General features: G+C 48.2%; 1 protein-coding gene across 1 annotated transcript in view; it reads left to right on the top strand.

Annotated features, from left to right (window-relative positions):
- LOC135510193 (GRB2-associated-binding protein 1-like) overlaps positions 1–25,285 on the top strand; it is a 378,827-nt gene that overhangs the window by 340,682 nt on the left and 12,860 nt on the right. The window contains exons 5-9 of the mRNA XM_064930983.1: positions 543–950; positions 1,213–1,469; positions 1,660–1,781; positions 10,822–10,937; positions 11,172–11,410. Of these exons, the coding sequence (XP_064787055.1) occupies positions 543–950; positions 1,213–1,469; positions 1,660–1,781; positions 10,822–10,937; positions 11,172–11,410 (1,142 nt within the window). The remainder of the gene's footprint in view (positions 1–542; positions 951–1,212; positions 1,470–1,659; positions 1,782–10,821; positions 10,938–11,171; positions 11,411–25,285) is intronic.

A 25,285-nucleotide genomic window follows, 5' to 3' on the forward strand; every position in this document is an offset into this window, starting at 1 on the left:
ACACACACATTTAGATACACACACACACATACAAATACACACACACACACATAGAGATACACACACACACACACACACACACACACACATACAGATACACACACACACACATACAGATACACACACACACACATACAGATACACACACACACACATACAAATACACACACACACACACACATACAAATACACACACATAGAGATACACACGCACACACACATAGAGATACACACACACACACACATACATACACACACACACATACAAATACACACATACTGATACACACACACACACACACACATACAAATACACACATACTGATACACACACATATATACACACACATATACACACTCATGCACATACACACATGCACATACACACACACATACACTCACACACACACACACACACACACACAGGTCACCTGTCAGAAGAGAGTTATCAAAATCATGTTGATAATGTCTTGTTACAGAATTACTTCATTTCAAAATAAAAGTGTTTCAGAATAATAGTCCTACTGGTTTGTCTGTTTCAGGCCTCCAGGTAGTTCCTACCCCTCCACCTCCTCTAACACAACAGACTACAATGAAAACACTCTCCCATCCCACTGGCCTCCTCCCTCCTCTTCCTCCCCCTCCTCCCTCGCTAAAGACCTCCCCCATCACCCCCACACCGGCCCCTGGGCCGTCACCACGGAGACCAACACTTTTAGCCAATCGCAGGACAGCGTGTTAACCCCTGAACTCCATAGGGGCTGGACTAGGGGTCACCCGTCCCCCCACCCGAGAAAACACTCCCTCCAGCTGCAGGCTGTGTCTCTCCCTCCCATCTGTCATGACATGGTCTTCAACACAGGGATAAGCACTATAAACACTCAATCACACAGTTTGAATTCTAATAGCAACACAACTTACCAGGTACCCTCCTCTACTCCTACCGCAAGGTAAGCACTCATTGTTTGTTTGTTTTTTAGCAACTATTTTAACAGTCTGTTTACTGTTTACACATATTGTTTGTTTGCTCTTATCCAGAGCGTCTTAAAAATAGAGCATTCATCTTTATGTATTTAGTGAGATGTCTGTGATTTTATTTTATTTATATCATGTTCATTTGTTGCTAATTTGTCTCTCTGCCTCTGTCTCTCGCGCTCTGTCTCTCTCTCTGTCTCTCTCTCTCAATCTCTCTCCCTCTCGATCCACCCCCAGCTCACCCACACCAGGTCAGGGTGACTCCTTCACCCCTCCACCACGCCCCCCCAAGCCCCTGGTCTCTGCCCCAGCCGAGGTGTCTTCTCTGGCCACTCTGTCGGCCTCACTCCTCCGGTCTGCTTCGGAACCAGAGAGGAGCTATGGAGGAGGAAGAGGTAGAGCAGGAGAAGGACAGGGAGGAAGGGGAGAAAGAGGCAACAATCCCAGAGCACCTCGTTGTAACACTATAGCCACCTCAGGCTATACACACACAGGTGAGAGAGACACACTCATCCACACACACACACACACACACAGATACAGAAACACCACACAATCACGCTATGTCTGATGTGTGTGTGTGTGTGTGTGTGTGTGTGTGTGTGTGTGTGTGTGTGTGTGTGTGTGTGTGTGTGTGTGTGTGTGTGTGTGTGTGTGTGTGTGTGTGTGTGTGTGTGTTTACAGGCACAGGTTCCCAGCAGAGCTATGCTGTACCAAGGTCCTTCTCTGACCAGACCAGAGACATCATGTCTGATCAGACCAGAGACAGCATGTTTGAGTCTAGCGACAGCTTCAACAGCTACTTTGTGAGTACATTAGCAGTTTTGCATTTTTTATAACTATCAATGAATAAGATATGTTACTAATATAGGCCAACAAAGGGTTCCTCAACTAGCTAGCTACTAGAATACTATAATGTATGTTACTAATATAGACCAACAGAGAATTCATCAACTAGCTAGCTACTAGAATACTATAATGTATGTTACTAATATAGACCAACAAAGGGTTCCTCAACTAGCTAGCTACTAGAATACTATAATGTATGTTACTAATATAGACCAACAGAGAATTCATCAACTAGCTAGCTACTAGGATACTAAAATATTTGCTCAGTGCGACAATAGCAGGCTTTTCGTTGAAGCTCAGTGTTAAATTAACATTTCCTTATCATCATAACTAAGCCAATATGACAACGACGTCGATGAAAATGTACTAAGCACCTTGATTGGAAGTACACAACACACTCCCTGCTTCTCATCATGAGCCAGCCGGCTGGTACCGAGAGCCACATACCAGATGTTGAACAGGGTCGTTAGCATTCGGGGGGGGGAATGTAGATTTTTATCCCCGACCTGAATATCTAGGCATCAGATAAGTAGGAGGCTACAGCTGAATATCTAGGCATCAGATAAGTTGGTTCTAGATAGCACCTTTTTTCTAAGATTGTAGAGCTAGCTAAATGGTGGAATTCAAGTTGAGGTTAATCAAAAATGCACAAATATATTTTGATTAGCTATGTAGAGAGGAGGAGCTGCCCCCCCAGTCAGCTGAAATCTAGCTCGTGAACGAACAGGCATAGAATGGTAGATATCTATATTTGGTTATGAAAGGTTTTTACACAAATTACTTCAGCCATTAGCTAGCTAGCTAGGGCCAGACAACAACAGCTGACCTCGACACAGAAGCTAGCTTACGTTAGCTCTCGTTCCAAATTGTCACACTGTTACCTTACAATACATGCAATAGGCTTTTGCAATACTAGCTAGCTACTCCATAGTCCAAGCTACGGTAAGAGCTAGCCACAGGTGTGAGCAGCAATCTACAAAGTACACTCAAACTGTTGTGATTAGAATGCTTATTTAGAATGTCCAGTTACAATTGACGCAACAGTTAGCGTTTGAGCTAGCCACACCTTTTTTCACAGTCGCCATTTTGAACAAACACAGTCGCCATTTTGAACAAACACGGTCCACTCTGCGCCATTCAGTGTTGTTGTTTATGTATGTAGCCAGTGAGCTAAGCTGTAGCATTTAACAATGTCTTTCAAAAAAAGCCAACTCACAAATCCGGAAATTCTGGATATTTTTTTTTGTACAATTCTGACAATGAGTCTGAGTATGAAAGTCAGAAATGAGATTCTGACAGTGACAGAGAGGAGCTGCCCCCCCCCCCCCCCCCCCCACAAGCTTATAGCCATTAGTACACAACACACTCCTGCTTCTCATCATGAGCCAGCCTGCTGGTACCAAGAGCCACATACATAAAATGGCGACTGTGACAGTGACAGAGAGGAGCTGCCCCCCCCCCCCAGCTTATAGCCATTTGAGAACCCTGAATCTGAGGACCCACTGACGAAGTCCCAGGTCCCTTTGAAGATGCAGGTGGTGATGGAGGCCGACCGACAGTGGATGAAGTACGGGAGGTCTGTGGTAGCTGGAAGGCCGCCAGCCATTTCACCCTTCCTGGCCCTGCTGTTTGCTTTGATGAGTCCCAGTCAGGATTGCAACACCCCTTGCCATTTTCCTCTGAGGCAGAGTGCTTCAATCTGTCTCTGACAGAGGAGTTGGTGGGAGACATAGTGGAGGAGACCAATCACTATGCCTTGGAGCTACAGGAGAAGAGAGAGCCAGGAGTGAGGGGGGGACAACCACAATTAGTGAAATGTATACCTTCCTGGTGACAGTCCTTCTCATGGGGAGAGTAAAGAAGACCTTTCTGAGAGAATACCGGAGCACAGATGTTTGCAAATCCCTTCTTAGCCACCCCGTCAACATGGCTACTGCCAGCCTAAATGACCCGTTACTCAAAATAAGAAATGTTCTTAACAGCCTGACATCAACATTTGATCGATCGGGTCTTTGTGCCGTACAAGGACTTATGTATTGATGAGTCTCTGATGTCCCTGATGTCCCTGATGTCTCTGATGTCTCTGATGTCTCTGATGTCTCTGATGTCTCTGATGTCCCTGATGTCTTTGATGTCTCTGATGTCTCTGATGTCTTTGATGTCCCTGATGTCTTTGATGTCCCTGATGTCTCTGCTGTCTCTGATGTCTCTGATGTCCCTGATGTCCCTGATGTCTCTGATGTCTCTGATGTCTCTGCTCTGATGTCTCTGCTCTGATGTCTCTGATGTCTCTGATGTCTCTGATGTCTCTGATGTCTCTGATGTCCCTGATGTCTCTGATGTCTCTGATGTCTCTGATGTCCCTGATGTCCCTGATGTCTCTGATGTCTCTGATGTCTCTGATGTCCCTGATGTCTCTGATGTCCCTGATGTCCCTGATGTCTCTGATGTCTCTGATGTCTCTGCTCTGATGTCTCTGCTCTGATGTCTCTGATGTCTCTGATGTCTCTGATGTCTCTGATGTCTCTGATGTCTCTGATGTCCCTGATGTCTCTGATGTCTCTGATGTCTCTGATGTCCCTGATGTCCCTGATGTCTCTGATGTCTCTGATGTCTCTGATGTCCCTGATGTCTCTGATGTCCCTGATGTCTCTGCTCTGATGTCTCTGATGTCTCTGATGTCTCTGATGTCCCTGATGTCTCTGATGTCCCTGATGTCTCTGATGTCCCTGATGTCTCTGATGTCTCTGATGTCCCTGATGTCTCTGATGTCCCTGATGTATCTGATGTCTCTGATGTCCCTGCTGTCTCTGATGTCCCTGCTGTCTATGATGTCTCTGATGTCTCTGATGTCTCTGCTGTCTATGATGTCTCTGCTGTCTCTGATGTCTCTGCTGTCTCTGATGTCTCTGCTCTGATGTCTCTGATGTCCTGATGTCTCTGATGTCTCTGATGTCTCTGCTCTGATGTCTCTGATGTCTCTGCTCTGATGTCTCTGATGTCCCTGATGTCTCTGATGTCACTGATGTCTCTGATGTCTCTGATGTCCCTGATGTCTCTGATGTCTCTGATGTCCCTGATGTCTCTGATGTCCCTGATGTCTCTGCTCTGATGTCGCTGATGTCTCTGATGTCTCTGATGTCTCTGATGTCCCTGATGTCTCTGATGTCTCTGATGTCCCTGATGTCCCTGATGTCCCTGATGTCTCTGCTCTGATGTCCTGATGTCTCTGATGTCTCTGATGTCCCTGATGTCTCTGCTCTGATGTCTCTGATGTCCCTGATGTCTCTGATGTCTCTGATGTCTCTGATGTCCCTGATGTCTCTGATGTCTCTGATGTCTCTGATGTCCCTGATGTCTCTGCTCTGATGTCTCTGATGTCCCTGATGTCCCTGATGTCTCTGATGTCCCTGATGTCTCTGATGTCCCTGATGTCTCTGCTCTGATGTCGCTGATGTCTCTGATGTCTCTGATGTCTCTGATGTCCCTGATGTCTCTGATGTCTCTGATGTCTCTGATGTCTCTGATGTCCCTGATGTCCCTGATGTCTCTGCTCTGATGTCCTGATGTCTCTGATGTCTCTGATGTCCCTGATGTCTCTGCTCTGATGTCCTGATGTCCCTGATGTCCCTGATGTCTCTGATGTCTCTGATGTCTCTGATGTCCCTGATGTCTCTGATGTCTCTGATGTCCCTGATGTCTCTGCTCTGATGTCCTGATGTCTCTGATGTCCCTGATGTCCCTGATGTCCCTGATGTCTCTGATGTCTCTGATGTCCCTGATGTCCCTGATGTCTCTGATGTCTCTGATGTCCCTGATGTCCCTGATGTCTCTGATGTCTCTGATGTCTCTGATGTCTCTGATGTCCCTGATGTCTCTGCTCTGATGTCTCTGATGTCTCTGATGTCTCTGATGTCTCTGATGTCCCTGATGTCTCTGATGTCTCTGATGTCTCTGATGTCCCTGATGTCTCTGATGTCTCTGATGTCCCTGATGTCTCTGATGTCCCTGATGTCTCTGCTCTGATGTCTCTGATGTCTCTGATGTCTCTGATGTCTCCGCTCTAATGTCTCTGATGTCCCTGATGTCTCTGCTCTGATGTCTCTAATGTCTCTGATGTCTCTGATGTCCCTGATGTCTCTGCTCTGATGTCCTGATGTCTCTGATGTCCCTGATGTCTCTGATGTCCCTGATGTCTCTGCTCTGATGTCCTGATGTCTCTGATGTCCCTGATGTCTCTGATGTCTCTGATGTCTCTGATGTCTCTGATGTCCCTGATGTCTCTGATGTCTCTGATGTCCCTGATGTCTCTGATGTCTCTGAGGGAGTGGAGAGGACATGGTCGCCTCGTTGTCATGTCAACATGGTCGCCTCGTTGTCATGCCACTGCCGGCTGTTGACCGTTCTCCTTGAACCCCCCCCCCCCCCCCCTCCCTTCTGCATCTTCCTGTTCCTGCTTCCCTTTCCTGTTCGACTGGACTGCTGGAGAGCAGATGCTGGAAGAGTGTGGGACTGTTGCACCAATTGTCCACATATACAAAGTGTGTCCCTTGCTGAGATGAGGATGTGGTCATCACCACGGGCCCGGACACCCCAAGCCCCTCATAATGTTGGATGAGGGAGTGGAGGACATCCGACATCACCCACTCCACTCCCTCATCCTACCCACTCGCTCATCCTCTCCACTCCCTCATCCTACCCACTGCCTCATCACCCTCTCCCTCATCACCCTCTCCACTCCCTCATCCTACCCACTCTCTCATCACCCTCTCCACTCCCTCATCCTACCCACTGCCTCATCACCCTCTCCACTCCCTCATCACCCACTCCACTCCCTCATCACCCACTCCACTCCCTCATCCTACCCACTCCCTCATCCTCTCCACTCCCTCATCCTACCCACTCCCTCATGACCCTCTCCACTCCCTCATCCTACCCACTCCCTCATCACCCTCTCCACTCCCTCATCCTACCCACTGCCTCATCACCCTCTCCACTTCCTCATCACCCTCTCTACTCCCTCATCCTACCCACTCCCTCATGACCCTCTCTACTCCCTCATCCTACCCACTCCCTCATCACCCTCTCCACTCCCTCATCCTACCCACTCCCTCATCCTACCCACTCCCTCATCACCCTCTCCACTCCCTCATCCTACCCACTGCCTCATCACCCACTCCACTCCCTCATCCTACCCACTTCCTCATCCTCTCCACTCCCTCATCCTACCCACTCCCTCATCACCCTCTCCACTCCCTCATCCTACCCACTCCCTCATCCTACCCACTCCCTCATCCTACCCACTGCCTCATCACCCTCTCCACTCCCTCATCACCCTCTCCACTCCCTCATCCTACCCACTCCCTCATCCTACCCACTACCTCATCACCCTCTCCACTCCCTCATCACCCTCTCCACTCCCTCATCCTCTCCACTCCCTCATCCTACCCACTGCCTCATCACCCTCTCCACTCCCTCATCACCCTCTCCACTCCCTCATCCTACCCACTCCCTCATCACCCTCTCCACTCCCTCATCACCCTCTCCACTCCCTCATCCTCTCCACTCCCTCATCACCCTACCCACTGCCTCATCACCCTCTCCACTCCCTCATCACCCTCTCCACTCCCTCATCCTCTCCACTCCCTCATCCTACCCACTGCCTCATCACCCTCTCCACTCCCTCATCACCCTCTCCACTCCCTCATCCTCTCCACTCCCTCATCCTACCCACTACCTCATCACCTTCTCCACTCCCTCATCCTACCCACTCCCTCATCACCCTCTCCACTCCCTCATCACCCTCTCCACTCCCTCATCCTACCCACTCCCTCATCACCCTCTCCACTCCCTCATCCTACCCACTCCCTCATCACCCCTAGAGATATTTGGAACTCAGTCGTGAAAAGGTTCTTTCAAAAGTGTGCCAAACTAACAACTCTGTCCTTTCACCGTCTTGATTGTATTTACAGCACCCAGCACCCATCTAGCTGGACCCTTGTGTTCGATATTTGTCAATAACTCAGCCATTCCAGTGGCTAATGCCCCCCGCCCAATACCGGATTATATACATGTATAGAATAGATAACTCTGCAACACTTTAGGCTAGAGACAAGCTTTAAAAGGCCTGAGAAAGAGGACAAATTAAAGGTTACAAATGAACACTGCCAATTACATACGTTGATTGGCAAATAAATAAAAAACAGGCTTTGCATGTGGAAATGTTATCTGTGTTATCTGTGTTATCTGTGGCACCTTTAAGATACGATCACCTTCTGGTGTAATTAAAAACATCAAACTACATTTTAAGTGAGATGTAGAGATTGGTTTGAAGCAGAGAAAGAAAGGAGATTCCTACGAGCACCACAATGTCTACTTCGTCAATGCTCTGCCAAGATTTTCCAGCACACAGCTTTGACCTACGACAGTAGCTATGTTGGTCTATTGTATATGTGCATGCAGGTTGCTTAGGATTCAAACCTTCTAAAACAGCCTAACTCCTTTCTTCAGAGGAAAATGTACAGTGCCCCCTCCCCGCCAGACACACACACTTTTTCCACATTTGATTGTGTTACAGGCTGAATTTAAATTGGATTAAATTGACATTTCGGGTCAGTGACATAATAGTTCATGTTTACAAATGAATTAAATATGAAAAGCTGAAATGTCTTGAGTCAATAAGTATTCAACCCCTTTGTTATGGAAAGACTAAATAAGTTCAGGGGTAAAAATTTTGCAAAACAAGTTGCATGGACTCACTCTGTGTTTGATAATAATGTTTAACATGATTTTTTAAATGACTACCTCATCTCTGTACCCCACACATACAATTATCTGGAATGTCCTTCAGTCGAGCAGGGAATTTCAAACACAGGTTCAAACACAAAGACCAGGGAGGTTTTCCACAGCCTCACAGAGAAGGGTCCCTATTGGTAGATGGGTAAAACATTTAAAAGCAGACATTGAATATCCCTTTGAGCATGGTGAAGTTATTAATTACACTGTGGATGGTGCATCAATACACCCAGTCACTACTCCTAACTCAGTTGCCAGAGAGGAAGGAAACCACTCCGGGATTGCACTGTGATGTCAATGGTGACTTTAAAACAATTACAGAGTTTAATGGCTGTGATAGGAGAAAACTGAGGATGGATCAACAACATTGTAGTTACTTCACAATACGAACCTTTTTATTTTTGTCTTTCATCCATTTCCATTCGTACAGTCTCATCGCTGCAACTCCCGTACGGACTCGGGAGAGGCGCCGCCCCATGGGTCTCCGGGGCAGCTGGGCAGTTGCCTGGACTTGAACCAGGTTCTCTAGTGGAACAACTGCAATGCAGTGTCTTAGACCACTGTGCCACTCGGGAGGCACACAATACTAACCTAAATGATTTAATGACAGAGAAGCCTGTAAAGAATATAAAAGATGACAAAATATGCATCTTGTTTGCAATAAGGCACTAAACTAAAACTGCAAAACATGTGGCAAAGAAATTCACTTTATGTAAAGAATATAAAGTGTTTGGGGCAAATCCAACAAAACACATTACTGAGTAAAGCTCTCCATATGTACAAGCATGGCGGTGGCTGCATCATGTTATGGGTATGCTTGACATTGGCAAGGACTAGGTAGTTTTTTCAGGATAAAAAGAAAAACGAAACGGCGAAATCCTAGAGGAAAACATAGTTCAGTCTGCTTTCAAACAAACATGGAGACAAATTCAACTTTCAGCAGGACAATAGCCTAAAACACAAGACCAAATATACACTGGAGTTGCTTACCAAGATGACATTGAATATTCATGAGCGGCCGAGTTACAGTTTTGACTTACAGTGGCTTGAAAATCTATGGCAGGACAAGAAAAAATGTCTGTCAACCAACTTGACAGATCTTGAAGAATGTTTTCAGGAATAATGTGGAAATATTATTATTAATATTATTATATTATATTATTATATTATAATCCAGGTGTGCAAAGCTCTTAAAGATGCACAGCTGTAATCGTTGCCAAAGGTGATTCTAACACGTGTTGACTCAGGGGTTTGAATGCTTATGAAATTTGATATTTCTTTAATTAATTTTCAATACATTAACAAACGTTTCTAAAAACATGTTTTCACTTTGTCATTATTATAGATAAGGTAAAAGAGGTATACTTTCTGAAAGCACTGTCTGTATATATATATATATATATACACTACTTTTCAAAAGTTTGGGGTCATTTATAAATGTCTTTGTTTTTGAAAGAAAATATATTTTTTTGTCCATTAAAATGACATCAAATTGATCAGAAATACAGTGTAGACATTGTTAATGTTGTAAATGACTATTGTAGCTGGAAACGGCTGATTTTGAATGGAATGTCTACATAGGCGTACAGAGGCCCATTATCAGCAACCATCACTCCTGTGTTCCAATGGCAGGTTGTGTTATCTAATCCACGTTTATCATTTTAAAAGGCTAATTGATCATTAGAAAACCCTTTTGCAATTATGTTAGTACAGCTGAAAACTGTTGTTCTGATTAAAGAAGCAATTAAACTGGCCTTCTTTAGACTAGTTGAGTATCTGGAGCATCAGCATTTGTGGGTTCGATTACAGGCTAAAAATGTCCAGAAACAAAGCATTTTCTTCTGAAACTCATCGGTCTTTTCGTTCTGAGTAATTAAGGCTATTCCATGCGAGAAATTGCCAAGAAATTCAAGATCTGGTACAACGCTCGGGAGCCCTAGGTATTGTGGTGCTGGAAAACCTTGGTAGAGCATGGGTGGAATAGGCATTGTGGTGCTTACGAGAATCTTCTTTAGTTTTCAGCTTCAGACCAATGCCTACTTCTCACTTAAAATAGTTCACCTTTCTCATCTGTCTCTCTCTCTCTCCCTCTCTCTCTCTGCCCCCCTCTCTCTGCCCCCCCTCTCTCTGCCCTCCCCTCTCTCTGCCCCCCCCCCTCTCTCTGCCCCCCCTCTCTGCCACCCCCTCTCTGCCCCCCACCAGATGAATAAAGGCATGGTACCATTAAGTGGAATGTGTCCAGGAAAGGGAGATATCGATGAGAACTATGTTCCCATGAACGCTACCGACACCTCCCTCATCTCCCTACCTCCTCCCTGCTTCCCCAACCCCACCTCCCTCGTCTCCCTACCTCCTCCCTGCTTCCCCGACCCCACCTCTCTCGTCTCACTACCTCCTCCCTGCTTCCCCAACCCCACCTCCCTCGTCTCCCTACCTCCTCCCTGCTTCCCCAACCCCACCTCCCTCGTCTCCCTACCTCCTCCCTCCTTCCCCAACCCCACCTCCCTCGTCTCCCTACCTCCTCCCTCCTTCCCCGACCCCACCTCCCTCGTCTCCCTACCTCCCCACTCCTTCCCCGACCCCACCTCCCAGGACCCTAACTATGTCACTATGACCCCATGCCCTGGAGAATTGCCTTCTCTGGGGAGACAGGTACCCCCGCCTGCACACCTGGGGTTCCGCTCCTCCCCCCACAACCCCCACACACGCCCATCTCGCAGACACACCACCGGAGGTGGAGCGGGAGACGCCCAACCACCACCCATTCACCGCAACCTCAAACCCCGGAAAGGTGAGTGTTTATGTATGGAAGGGTGTCCGTGCTGCTATACCATCCATGTCTGCTTGCCATCATGTGTTTATGTACAACATATGCAGCAGCAAGTGGCTGATAGTCTGCTCTGATGTACAGGCTATTAGTCTGCTGTACAGGCTGTTAGTCTGCTCTGATGTACAGGCTGTTAGTCTGCTCTGCTGTACAGGCTGTTAGTCTGCTCTGATGTACAGGCTGTTAGTCTGCTCTGATGTACAGGCTGTTAGTCTGCTCTGATGTACAGGCTGTTAGTCTGCTGTGATGTACAGGCTGTTAGTCTGCTCTGATGTACAGGCTGTTAGTCTGCTCTGATGTACAGGCTGTTAGTCTGCTCTGATGTACAGGCTGTTAGTCTGCTGTGCTGTACAGGCTGTTAGTCTGCTGTACAGGCTGTTAGTCTGCTCTGCTGTACAGGCTGTTAGTCTGCTCTGCTGTACAGGCTGTTAGTCTGCTCTGATGTACAGGCTGTTAGTCTGCTCTGATGTACAGGCTGTTAGTCTGCTGTACAGGCTGTTAGTCTGCTCTGCTGTACAGGCTGTTAGTCTGCTCTGATGTACAGGCTGATAGTCTGCTCTGCTGTACAGGCTGTTAGTCTGCTCTGATGTACAGGCTGTTAGTCTGCTCTGCTGTACAGGCTGTTAGTCTGCTCTGCTGTACAGGCTGTTAGTCTGCTCTGATGTACAGGCTGTTAGTCTGATGTACAGGCTGGTAGTCTGCTCTGATGTACAGGCTGTTAGTCTGCTGTACAGGCTGTTAGTCTGCTCTGCTGTACAGGCTGTTAGTCTGCTCTGCTGTACAGGCTGTTAGTCTGCTCTGATGTACAGGCTGTTAGTCTGATGTACAGGCTGTTAGTCTGCTGTACAGGCTGTTAGTCTGCTCTGCTGTACAGGCTGTTAGTCTGCTGTACAGGCTGTTAGTCTGCTCTGCTGTACAGGCTGTTAGTCTGCTCTGATGTACAGGCTGGTAGTCTGATGTACAGGCTGTTAGTCTGCTCTGATGTACAGGCTGTTAGTCTGCTGTACAGGCTGTTAGTCTGCTCTGCTGTACAGGCTGTTAGTCTGCTCTGATGTACAGGCTGTTAGTCTGCTGTACAGGCTGTTAGTCTGATGTACAGGCTGTTAGTCTGCTCTGATGTACAGGCTGTTAGTCTGCTGTACAGGCTGTTAGTCTGCTCTGCTGTACAGGCTGTTAGTCTGCTCTGATGTACAGGCTGATAGTCTGCTCTGCTGTACAGGCTGTTAGTCTGCTCTGATGTACAGGCTGTTAGTCTGCTCTGCTGTACAGGCTGTTAGTCTGCTCTGCTGTACAGGCTGTTAGTCTGCTCTGATGTACAGGCTGTTAGTCTGATGTACAGGCTGGTAGTCTGCTCTGATGTACAGGCTGTTAGTCTGCTCTGCTGTACAGGCTGTTAGTCTGCTCTGCTGTACAGGCTGTTAGTCTGCTCTGATGTACAGGCTGTTAGTCTGCTCTGATGTACAGGCTGTTAGTCTGCTCTGATGTACAGGCTGTTAGTCTGCTCTGCTGTACAGGCTGTTAGTCTGCTCTGATGTACAGGCTGTTAGTCTGCTCTGATGTACAGGCTGTTAGTCTGCTCTGCTGTACAGGCTGTTAGTCTGCTCTGATGTACAGGCTGTTAGTCTGCTCTGATGTACAGGCTGTTAGTCTGCTCTGATGTACAGGCTGTTAGTCTGCTCTGCTGTACAGGCTGTTAGTCTGCTCTGATGTACAGGCTGTTAGTCTGCTCTGATGTACAGGCTGATAGTCTGCTCTGCTGTGCAGGCTGATAGTCTGCTCTGCTGTACAGGCTGTTAGTCTGCTCTGATGTACAGGCTGTTAGTCTGCTCTGATGTACAGGCTGTTAGTCTGCTCTGCTGTACAGGCTGTTAGTCTGCTCTGATGTACAGGCTGTTAGTCTGCTGTACAGGCTGTTAGTCTGCTCTGATGTACAGGCTGTTAGTCTGATGTACAGGCTGTTAGTCTGCTCTGCTGTACAGGCTGTTAGTCTGCTCTGCTGTACAGGCTGTTAGTCTGCTCTGATGTACAGGCTGTTAGTCTGCTGTACAGGCTGTTAGTCTGCTCTGCTGTACAGGCTGTTAGTCTGATGTACAGGCTGTTAGTCTGCTCTGATGTACAGGCTGTTAGTCTGCTCTGATATACAGGCTGTTAGTCTGCTCTGATGTACAGGCTGTTAGTCTGCTCTGATGTACAGGCTGTTAGTCTGCTCTGCTGTACAGGCTGATAGTCTGCTCTGCTGTACAGGCTGTTAGTCTGCTGTACAGGCTGTTAGTCTGCTATGCTGTACAGGCTGTTAGTCTGCTCTGATGTACAGGCTGTTAGTCTGCTGTGATGTACAGGCTGTTAGTCTGCTCTGCTGTACAGGCTGTTAGTCTGATGTACAGGCTGATAGTCTGCTCTGCTGTACAGGCTGTTAGTCTGCTCTGATGTACAGGCTGTTAGTCTGCTCTGCTGTACAGGCTGTTAGTCTGATGTACAGGCTGTTAGTCTGCTCTGATGTACAGGCTGTTAGTCTGCTCTGCTGTACAGGCTGTTAGTCTGCTCTGATGTACAGGCTGTTAGTCTGCTCTGCTGTACAGGCTGATAGTCTGCTCTGATGTACAGGCTGTTAGTCTGCTGTACAGGCTGTTAGTCTGCTCTGCTGTACAGGCTGTTAGTCTGATGTACAGGCTGTTAGTCTGCTCTGATGTACAGGCTGTTAGTCTGCTCTGATATACAGGCTGTTAGTCTGCTCTGATGTACAGGCTGTTAGTCTGCTCTGCTGTACAGGCTGTTAGTCTGATGTACAGGCTGTTAGTCTGCTCTGATGTACAGGCTGTTAGTCTGCTCTGCTGTACAGGCTGTTAGTCTGCTCTGATGTACAGGCTGTTAGTCTGCTCTGATATACAGGCTGTTAGTCTGCTCTGATATACAGGCTGTTAGTCTGCTCTGCTGTACAGGCTGTTAGTCTGATGTACAGGCTGTTAGTCTGCTCTGATGTACAGGCTGTTAGTCTGCTCTGCTGTACAGGCTGTTAGTCTGCTCTGATGTACAGGCTGTTAGTCTGCTCTGCTGTACAGGCTGTTAGTCTGCTCTGATGTACAGGCTGTTAGTCTGATGTACAGGCTGTTAGTCTGCTCTGCTGTACAGGCTGTTAGTCTGCTCTGCTGTACAGGCTGTTAGTCTGCTCTGCTGTACAGGCTGTTAGTCTGCTCTGATGTACAGGCTGTTAGTCTGCTGTACAGGCTGTTAGTCTGCTCTGCTGTACAGGCTGTTAGTCTGATGTACAGGCTGTTAGTCTGCTCTGATGTACAGGCTGTTAGTCTGCTCTGATGTACAGGCTGTTAGTCTGCTCTGATGTACAGGCTGTTAGTCTGCTCTGCTGTACAGGCTGATAGTCTGCTCTGATGTACAGGCTGTTAGTCTGATGTACAGGCTGTTAGTCTGCTCTGCTGTACAGGCTGATAGTCTGCTCTGATGTACAGGCTGTTAGTCTGCTGTACAGGCTGTTAGTCTGCTCTGCTGTACAGGCTGATAGTCTGCTCTGATGTACAGGCTGTTAGTCTGATGTACAGGCTGTTAGTCTGATGTACAGGCTGTTAGTCTGCTGTACAGGCTGTTAGTCTGCTCTGATGTACAGGCTGTTAGTCTGCTCTGATGTACAGGCTGTTAGTCTGCTGTACAGGCTGTTAGTCTGCTGTACAGGCTGTTAGTCTGCTCTGATGTACAGGCTGTTAGTCTGCTCTGATGTACAGGCTGTTAGTCTGCTGTACAGGCTGTTAGTCTGCTCTGCTGTACAGGCTGTTAGTCTGCTCTGCTGTACAGGCTGGTAGTCTGCTCTGATGTACAGGCTGTTAGTCTGCTCTGCTGTACAGGCTGTTAGTCTGCTCTGATGTACAGGCTGTTAGTCTGCTCTGATGTACAGGCTGTTAGTCTGCTCTGATGTACAGGCTGTTAGTCTGCTCTGCTGTACAGGCTGTTAGTCTGCTCTGCTGTGCAGGCTGTTAGTCTGCTCTGCTGTACAGGCTGTTAGTCTGCTCTGATGTACAGGCTGTTAGTCTGCTCTGATGTACAGGCTGTTAGTCTGCTCTGATGTACAGGCTGTTAGTCTGCTCTGCTGTACAGGCTGTTAGTCTGCTGTACAGGCTGTTAGTCTGCTCTGATGTACAGGCTGTTAGTCTGCTCTGCTGTGCAGGCTGTTAGTCTGCTCTGATGTACAGGCTGTTAGTCTGCTCTGATGTACAGGCTGTTAGTCTGCTGTACAGGCTGTTAGTCTGCTCTGATGTACAGGCTGTTAGTCTGCTCTGATGTACAGGCTGTTAGTCTGCTCTGATGTACAGGCTGTTAGTCTGCTCTGCTGTACAGGCTGTTAGTCTGCTCTGATGTACAGGCTGTTAGTCTGCTGTACAGGCTGTTAGTCTGCTCTGATGTACAGGCTGTTAGTCTGCTCTGATGTACAGGCTGTTAGTCTGCTCTGCTGTACAGGCTGTTAGTCTGCTCTGCTGTACAGGCTGTTAGTCTGCTCTGATGTACAGGCTGTTAGTCTGCTCTGATGTACAGGCTGTTAGTCTGCTGTACAGGCTGTTAGTCTGCTCTGCTGTACAGGCTGTTAGTCTGCTGTACAGGCTGTTAGTCTGCTCTGATGTACAGGCTGTTAGTCTGCTCTGATGTACAGGCTGTTAGTCTGCTCTGATGTACAGGCTGTTAGTCTGCTCTGATATACAGGCTGATAGTCTGCTCTGATGTACAGGCTGTTAGTCTGCTGTACAGGCTGTTAGTCTGCTGTGCTGTACAGGCTGTTAGTCTGATGTACAGGCTGTTAGTCTGCTCTGATGTACAGGCTGTTAGTCTGATGTACAGGCTGTTAGTCTGCTCTGATGTACAGGCTGTTAGTCTGCTGTACAGGCTGTTAGTCTGCTGTGCTGTACAGGCTGTTAGTCTGCTGTACAGGCTGTTAGTCTGCTGTGCTGTACAGGCTGTTAGTCTGATGTACAGGCTGTTAGTCTGCTCTGATGTACAGGCTGTTAGTCTGCTCTGATGTACAGGCTGTTAGTCTGCTCTGATGTACAGGCTGTTAGTCTGCTCTGCTGTACAGGCTGATAGTCTGCTCTGATGTACAGGCTGTTAGTCTGCTGTACAGGCTGTTAGTCTGCTCTGATGTACAGGCTGTTAGTCTGCTCTGCTGTACAGGCTGATAGTCTGCTCTGATGTACAGGCTGTTAGTCTGCTGTACAGGCTGATAGTCTGCTCTGATGTACAGGCTGTTAGTCTGCTGTACAGGCTGTTAGTCTGCTCTGCTGTACAGGCTGTTAGTCTGCTCTGATGTACAGGTTGTTAGTCTGATGTACAGGCTGTTAGTCTGCTCTGATGTACAGGCTGTTAGTCTGCTGTACAGGCTGTTAGTCTGCTCTGATGTACAGGCTGTTAGTCTGCTCTGATGTACAGGCTGTTAGTCTGCTCTGATGTACAGGCTGATAGTCTGCTCTGATGTACAGGCTGTTAGTCTGATGTACAGGCTGATAGTCTGCTCTGCTGTACAGGCTGTTAGTCTGCTCTGATGTACAGGCTGTTAGTCTGCTCTGATGTACAGGCTGTTAGTCTGCTCTGATGTACAGGCTGGTAGTCTGCTCTGATGTACAGGCTGTTAGTCTGATGTACAGGCTGTTAGTCTGCTCTGCTGTACAGGCTGATAGTCTGCTCTGATGTACAGGCTGTTAGTCTGCTCTGATATACAGGCTGTTAGTCTGCTCTGATGTACAGGCTGTTAGTCTGCTCTGATGTACAGGCTGTTAGTCTGCTCTGCTGTACAGGCTGATAGTCTGCTCTGATGTACAGGCTGTTAGTCTGATGTACAGGCTGTTAGTCTGCTCTGCTGTACAGGCTGATAGTCTGCTCTGATGTACAGGCTGTTAGTCTGCTGTACAGGCTGTTAGTCTGCTCTGCTGTACAGGCTGATAGTCTGCTCTGATGTACAGGCTGTTAGTCTGATGTACAGGCTGTTAGTCTGATGTACAGGCTGTTAGTCTGCTGTACAGGCTGTTAGTCTGCTCTGATGTACAGGCTGTTAGTCTGCTCTGATGTACAGGCTGTTAGTCTGCTGTACAGGCTGTTAGTCTGCTGTACAGGCTGTTAGTCTGCTCTGATGTACAGGCTGTTAGTCTGCTCTGATGTACAGGCTGTTAGTCTGCTGTACAGGCTGTTAGTCTGCTCTGCTGTACAGGCTGTTAGTCTGCTCTGCTGTACAGGCTGGTAGTCTGCTCTGATGTACAGGCTGTTAGTCTGCTCTGATGTACAGGCTGTTAGTCTGCTCTGATGTACAGGCTGTTAGTCTGCTCTGATGTACAGGCTGTTAGTCTGCTCTGATGTACAGGCTGTTAGTCTGCTCTGATGTACAGGCTGTTAGTCTGCTCTGCTGTACAGGCTGTTAGTCTGCTCTGCTGTGCAGGCTGTTAGTCTGCTCTGCTGTACAGGCTGTTAGTCTGCTCTGATGTACAGGCTGTTAGTCTGATGTACAGGCTGTTAGTCTGCTCTGCTGTGCAGGCTGTTAGTCTGCTCTGATGTACAGGCTGTTAGTCTGCTCTGCTGTACAGGCTGTTAGTCTGCTCTGCTGTACAGGCTGTTAGTCTGCTCTGATGTACAGGCTGTTAGTCTGCTCTGCTGTACAGGCTGTTAGTCTGCTGTACAGGCTGTTAGTCTGCTCTGATGTACAGGCTGTTAGTCTGCTCTGATGTACAGGCTGTTAGTCTGCTCTGATGTACAGGCTGATAGTCTGCTCTGCTGTGCAGGCTGATAGTCTGCTCTGCTGTGCAGGCTGTTAGTCTGCTCTGATGTACAGGCTGTTAGTCTGCTCTGATGTACAGGCTGTTAGTCTGCTGTACAGGCTGTTAGTCTGCTCTGATGTACAGGCTGTTAGTCTGCTGTACAGGCTGTTAGTCTGCTCTGATGTACAGGATGTTAGTCTGCTCTGCTGTACAGGCTGTTAGTCTGCTCTGATGTACAGGCTGTTAGTCTGATGTACAGGCTGTTAGTCTGCTCTGATGTACAGGTTGTTAGTCTGCTCTGATGTACAGGCTGTTAGTCTGCTCTGCTGTACAGGCTGTTAGTCTGCTCTGATGTACAGGCTGTTAGTCTGCTCTGATGTACAGGCTGTTAGTCTGCTCTGATGTACAGGCTGTTAGTCTGCTCTGCTGTACAGGCTGTTAGTCTGCTCTGCTGTACAGGCTGTTAGTCTGCTGTGCAGGCTGTTAGTCTGCTCTGATGTACAGGCTGTTAGTCTGCTCTGATGTACAGGCTGTTAGTCTGCTGTACAGGCTGTTAGTCTGCTCTGCTGTACAGGCTGTTAGTCTGCTCTGATGTACAGGCTGTTAGTCTGATGTACAGGCTGTTAGTCTGCTGTACAGGCTGTTAGTCTGCTCTGATGTACAGGCTGTTAGTCTGCTCTGCTGTACAGGCTGTTAGTCTGCTGTGCAGGCTGTTAGTCTGCTCTGCTGTACAGGCTGTTAGTCTGCTGTACAGGCTGTTAGTCTGCTCTGATGTACAGGCTGTTAGTCTGCTCTGATGTACAGGCTGTTAGTCTGCTCTGCTGTACAGGCTGTTAGTCTGCTCTGATGTACAGGCTGTTAGTCTGCTCTGCTGTACAGGCTGTTAGTCTGCTCTGATGTACAGGCTGTTAGTCTGCTGTACAGGCTGTTAGTCTGCTCTGCTGTACAGGCTGTTAGTCTGCTGTACAGGCTGTTAGTCTGCTCTGATGTACAGGCTGTTAGTCTGCTCTGATGTACAGGCTGTTAGTCTGCTCTGATGTACAGGCTGTTAGTCTGCTCTGATATACAGGCTGATAGTCTGCTCTGATGTACAGGCTGTTAGTCTGCTGTACAGGCTGTTAGTCTGCTCTGATGTACAGGCTGTTAGTCTGATGTACAGGCTGTTAGTCTGCTCTGATGTACAGGTTGTTAGTCTGCTCTGATGTACAGGCTGATAGTCTGCTCTGATGTACAGGCTGTTAGTCTGCTGTACAGGCTGTTAGTCTGCTGTGCTGTACAGGCTGTTAGTCTGATGTACAGGCTGTTAGTCTGCTCTGATGTACAGGCTGTTAGTCTGCTCTGATGTACAGGCTGTTAGTCTGCTCTGATGTACAGGCTGTTAGTCTGCTCTGCTGTACAGGCTGATAGTCTGCTCTGATGTACAGGCTGTTAGTCTGCTGTACAGGCTGTTAGTCTGCTCTGATGTACAGGCTGTTAGTCTGCTCTGCTGTACAGGCTGTTAGTCTGCTCTGATGTACAGGCTGTTAGTCTGCTCTGATGTACAGGCTGTTAGTCTGATGTACAGGCTGTTAGTCTGCTCTGCTGTACAGGCTGATAGTCTGCTCTGATGTACAGGCTGTTAGTCTGCTGTACAGGCTGTTAGTCTGCTCTGCTGTACAGGCTGTTAGTCTGCTCTGATGTACAGGTTGTTAGTCTGATGTACAGGCTGTTAGTCTGCTCTGATGTACAGGCTGTTAGTCTGCTGTACAGGCTGTTAGTCTGCTCTGATGTACAGGCTGTTAGTCTGCTCTGATGTACAGGCTGTTAGTCTGCTCTGATGTACAGGCTGATAGTCTGCTCTGATGTACAGGCTGTTAGTCTGATGTACAGGCTGTTAGTCTGCTCTGATGTACAGGCTGTTAGTCTGCTCTGATGTACAGGCTGGTAGTCTGCTCTGATGTACAGGCTGTTAGTCTGATGTACAGGCTGTTAGTCTGCTCTGATGTACAGGCTGTTAGTCTGCTCTGATGTACAGGCTGTTAGTCTGCTCTGATGTACAGGCTGTTAGTCTGATGTGCAGGCTGTTAGTCTGCTCTGCTGTACAGGCTGTTAGTCTGCTGTGCAGGCTGTTAGTCTGCTCTGATGTACAGGCTGTTAGTCTGCTGTACAGGCTGTTAGTCTGCTCTGATGTACAGGATGTTAGTCTGCTGTGCAGGCTGTTAGTCTGCTCTGATGTACAGGCTGTTAGTCTGCTGTGCAGGCTGTTAGTCTGCTCTGATGTACAGGCTGTTAGTCTGCTGTGCAGGCTGTTAGTCTGCTCTGATGTACAGGCTGTTATTCTGCTCTGCTGTACAGGCTGTTAGTCTGCTCTGATGTACAGGCTGTTAGTCTGCTCTGATGTACAGGCTGTTAGTCTGCTCTGATGTACAGGCTGGTAGTCTGCTCTGATGTACAGGCTGTTAGTCTGATGTACAGGCTGTTAGTCTGCTCTGATGTACAGGCTGTTAGTCTGCTGTACAGGCTGTTAGTCTGCTCTGATGTACAGGCTGTTAGTCTGCTCTGCTGTACAGGCTGTTAGTCTGCTGTGCAGGCTGTTAGTCTGCTCTGCTGTACAGGCTGTTAGTCTGCTGTACAGGCTGTTAGTCTGCTCTGATGTACAGGCTGTTAGTCTGCTCTGATGTACAGGCTGTTAGTCTGCTCTGATGTACAGGCTGTTAGTCTGCTCTGATGTACAGGCTGTTAGTCTGCTCTGCTGTACAGGCTGTTAGTCTGCTCTGATGTACAGGCTGTTAGTCTGCTCTGCTGTACAGGCTGTTAGTCTGCTCTGATGTACAGGCTGTTAGTCTGCTGTACAGGCTGTTAGTCTGCTCTGCTGTACAGGCTGTTAGTCTGCTGTACAGGCTGTTAGTCTGCTCTGATGTACAGGCTGTTAGTCTGCTCTGATGTACAGGCTGTTAGTCTGCTCTGATGTACAGGCTGTTAGTCTGCTCTGATATACAGGCTGATAGTCTGCTCTGATGTACAGGCTGTTAGTCTGCTGTACAGGCTGTTAGTCTGCTCTGATGTACAGGCTGTTAGTCTGATGTACAGGCTGTTAGTCTGCTCTGATGTACAGGTTGTTAGTCTGCTCTGATGTACAGGCTGATAGTCTGCTCTGATGTACAGGCTGTTAGTCTGCTGTACAGGCTGTTAGTCTGCTGTGCTGTACAGGCTGTTAGTCTGATGTACAGGCTGTTAGTCTGCTCTGATGTACAGGCTGTTAGTCTGCTCTGCTGTACAGGCTGTTAGTCTGCTCTGATGTACAGGCTGTTAGTCTGCTCTGCTGTACAGGCTGATAGTCTGCTCTGATGTACAGGCTGTTAGTCTGCTGTACAGGCTGTTAGTCTGCTCTGATGTACAGGCTGTTAGTCTGCTCTGCTGTACAGGCTGTTAGTCTGCTCTGATGTACAGGCTGTTAGTCTGCTCTGATGTACAGGCTGTTAGTCTGATGTACAGGCTGTTAGTCTGCTCTGCTGTACAGGCTGATAGTCTGCTCTGATGTACAGGCTGTTAGTCTGCTGTACAGGCTGTTAGTCTGCTCTGCTGTACAGGCTGTTAGTCTGCTCTGATGTACAGGTTGTTAGTCTGATGTACAGGCTGTTAGTCTGCTCTGATGTACAGGCTGTTAGTCTGCTGTACAGGCTGTTAGTCTGCTCTGATGTACAGGCTGTTAGTCTGCTCTGATGTACAGGCTGTTAGTCTGCTCTGATGTACAGGCTGATAGTCTGCTCTGATGTACAGGCTGTTAGTCTGATGTACAGGCTGATAGTCTGCTCTGCTGTACAGGCTGTTAGTCTGCTCTGATGTACAGGCTGTTAGTCTGCTCTGATGTACAGGCTGTTAGTCTGCTCTGATGTACAGGCTGTTAGTCTGATGTACAGGCTGTTAGTCTGCTCTGATGTACAGGCTGTTAGTCTGCTCTGATGTACAGGCTGTTAGTCTGCTCTGATGTACAGGCTGTTAGTCTGCTGTACAGGCTGTTAGTCTGCTCTGCTGTACAGGCTGTTAGTCTGCTCTGATGTACAGGCTGTTAGTCTGCTCTGATGTACAGGCTGTTAGTCTGATGTGCAGGCTGTTAGTCTGCTCTGCTGTACAGGCTGTTAGTCTGCTGTGCAGGCTGTTAGTCTGCTCTGATGTACAGGCTGTTAGTCTGCTGTACAGGCTGTTAGTCTGCTCTGATGTACAGGATGTTAGTCTGCTGTGCAGGCTGTTAGTCTGCTCTGATGTACAGGCTGTTAGTCTGCTGTGCAGGCTGTTAGTCTGCTCTGATGTACAGGCTGTTAGTCTGCTGTGCAGGCTGTTAGTCTGCTCTGATGTACAGGCTGTTATTCTGCTGTGCAGGCTGTTAGTCTGCTCTGATGTACAGGCTGTTAGTCTGCTGTGCAGGCTGTTAGTCTGCTCTGATGTACAGGCTGTTAGTCTGCTCTGCTGTACAGGCTGTTAGTCTGCTCTGATGTACAGGCTGTTAGTCTGCTCTGATGTACAGGCTGTTAGTCTGCTCTGATGTACAGGCTGTTAGTCTGCTCTGATGTACAGGCTGTTAGTCTGCTCTGCTGTACAGGCTGTTAGTCTGCTCTGATGTACAGGCTGTTAGTCTGATGTACAGGCTGTTAGTCTGCTCTGCTGTACAGGCTGTTAGTCTGATGTACAGGCTGTTAGTCTGCTCTGATGTACAGGCTGTTAGTCTGCTCTGCTGTACAGGCTGTTAGTCTGCTGTACAGGCTGTTAGTCTGCTCTGATGTACAGGCTGTTAGTCTGCTCTGATGTACAGGCTGGTAGTCTGCTGTGATGTACAGGCTGTTAGTCTGCTGTGATGTACAGGCTGTTAGTCTGCTCTGCTGTACAGGCTGTTAGTCTGCTCTGATGTACAGGCTGTTAGTCTGATGTACAGGCTGTTAGTCTGCTCTGATGTACAGGCTGTTAGTCTGATGTACAGGCTGTTAGTCTGCTCTGATGTACAGGCTGTTAGTCTGCTCTGATGTACAGGCTGATAGTCTGCTCTGCTGTACAGGCTGTTAGTCTGCTCTGATGTACAGGCTGTTAGTCTGCTCTGATGTACAGGCTGTTAGTCTGCTGTACAGGCTGTTAGTCTGCTCTGCTGTACAGGCTGTTAGTCTGCTCTGATGTACAGGCTGTTAGTCTGCTCTGATGTACAGGCTGTTAGTCTGCTCTGCTGTACAGGCTGTTAGTCTGCTCTGATGTACAGGCTGTTAGTCTGATGTGCAGGCTGTTAGTCTGCTCTGCTGTACAGGCTGTTAGTCTGCTGTGCAGGCTGTTAGTCTGCTCTGATGTACAGGCTGTTAGTCTGCTGTACAGGCTGTTAGTCTGCTCTGATGTACAGGCTGTTAGTCTGCTGTGCAGGCTGTTAGTCTGCTCTGATGTACAGGCTGTTAGTCTGCTGTGCTGTACAGGCTGTTAGTCTGCTCTGCTGTACAGGCTGTTAGTCTGCTCTGATGTACAGGCTGTTAGTCTGCTCTGATGTACAGGCTGTTAGTCTGCTCTGATGTACAGGCTGTTAGTCTGCTGTACAGGCTGTTAGTCTGCTGTACAGGCTGTTAGTCTGCTGTACAGGCTGTTAGTCTGCTCTGCTGTACAGGCTGTTAGTCTGCTCTGATGTACAGGCTGTTAGTCTGCTCTGATGTACAGGCTGTTAGTCTGCTGTACAGGCTGTTAGTCTGCTCTGATGTACAGGCTGTTAGTCTGCTCTGATGTACAGGCTGTTAGTCTGCTCTGCTGTACAGGCTGTTAGTCTGCTCTGATGTACAGGCTGTTAGTCTGCTCTGATGTACAGGCTGTTAGTCTGCTCTGCTGTACAGGCTGTTAGTCTGCTGTGATGTACAGGCTGTTAGTCTGCTCTGATGTACAGGCTGTTAGTCTGCTGTGCAGGCTGTTAGTCTGCTGTGATGTACAGGCTGTTAGTCTGATGTACAGGCTGTTAGTCTGCTCTGATGTACAGGCTGTTAGTCTGCTCTGCTGTACAGGCTGTTAGTCTGCTCTGATGTACAGGCTGTTAGTCTGCTGTACAGGCTGTTAGTCTGCTCTGCTGTACAGGCTGTTAGTCTGCTCTGCTGTACAGGCTGTTAGTCTGCTCTGCTGTACAGGCTGTTAGTCTGCTCTGATGTACAGGCTGTTAGTCTGCTGTACAGGCTGTTAGTCTGCTCTGATGTACAGGCTGTTAGTCTGCTGTACAGGCTGTTAGTCTGCTCTGCTGTACAGGCTGTTAGTCTGCTGTACAGGCTGTTAGTCTGCTCTGATGTACAGGCTGTTAGTCTGCTGTACAGGCTGTTAGTCTGCTCTGATGTACAGGCTGTTAGTCTGCTGTACAGGCTGTTAGTCTGCTCTGCTGTACAGGCTGTTAGTCTGATGTACAGGCTGTTAGTCTGATGTGCAGGCTGTTAGTCTGATGTACAGGCTGTTAGTCTGCTCTGATGTACAGGCTGTTAGTCTGCTCTGCTGTGCAGGCTGTTAGTCTGCTCTGATGTACAGGCTGTTAGTCTGATGTACATGCTGTTAGTCTGCTCTGCTGTACAGGCTGTTAGTCTGCTCTGCTGTACAGGCTGTTAGTCTGCTCTGATGTACAGGCTGTTAGTCTGCTCTGCTGTACAGGCTGTTAGTCTGCTCTGCTGTACAGGCTGTTAGTCTGCTCTGCTGTACAGGCTGTTAGTCTGCTGTACAGGCTGTTAGTCTGCTCTGATGTACAGGTTGTTAGTCTGCTCTGATATACAGGCTGTTAGTCTGCTCTGCTGTACAGGCTGTTAGTCTGCTCTGATGTGCAGGCTGTTAGTCTGCTCTGATGTACATGCTGTTAGTCTGCTCTGCTGTACAGGCTGTTAGTCTGCTCTGCTGTACAGGCTGTTAGTCTGCTCTGATGTACAGGCTGTTAGTCTGCTCTGCTGTACAGGCTGTTAGTCTGCTCTGATGTACAGGCTGTTAGTCTGCTCTGCTGTACAGGCTGTTAGTCTGCTCTGATGTACAGGCTGTTAGTCTGCTCTGCTGTACAGGCTGTTAGTCTGCTCTGATGTACAGGCTGTTAGTCTGCTCTGCTGTACAGGCTGTTAGTCTGCTCTGCTGTACAGGCTGG

Source organism: Oncorhynchus masou, chromosome 23, assembly GCF_036934945.1.
Source record: "Oncorhynchus masou masou isolate Uvic2021 chromosome 23, UVic_Omas_1.1, whole genome shotgun sequence".
NCBI classification, from domain to species: Eukaryota; Metazoa; Chordata; class Actinopteri; order Salmoniformes; family Salmonidae; genus Oncorhynchus; species Oncorhynchus masou.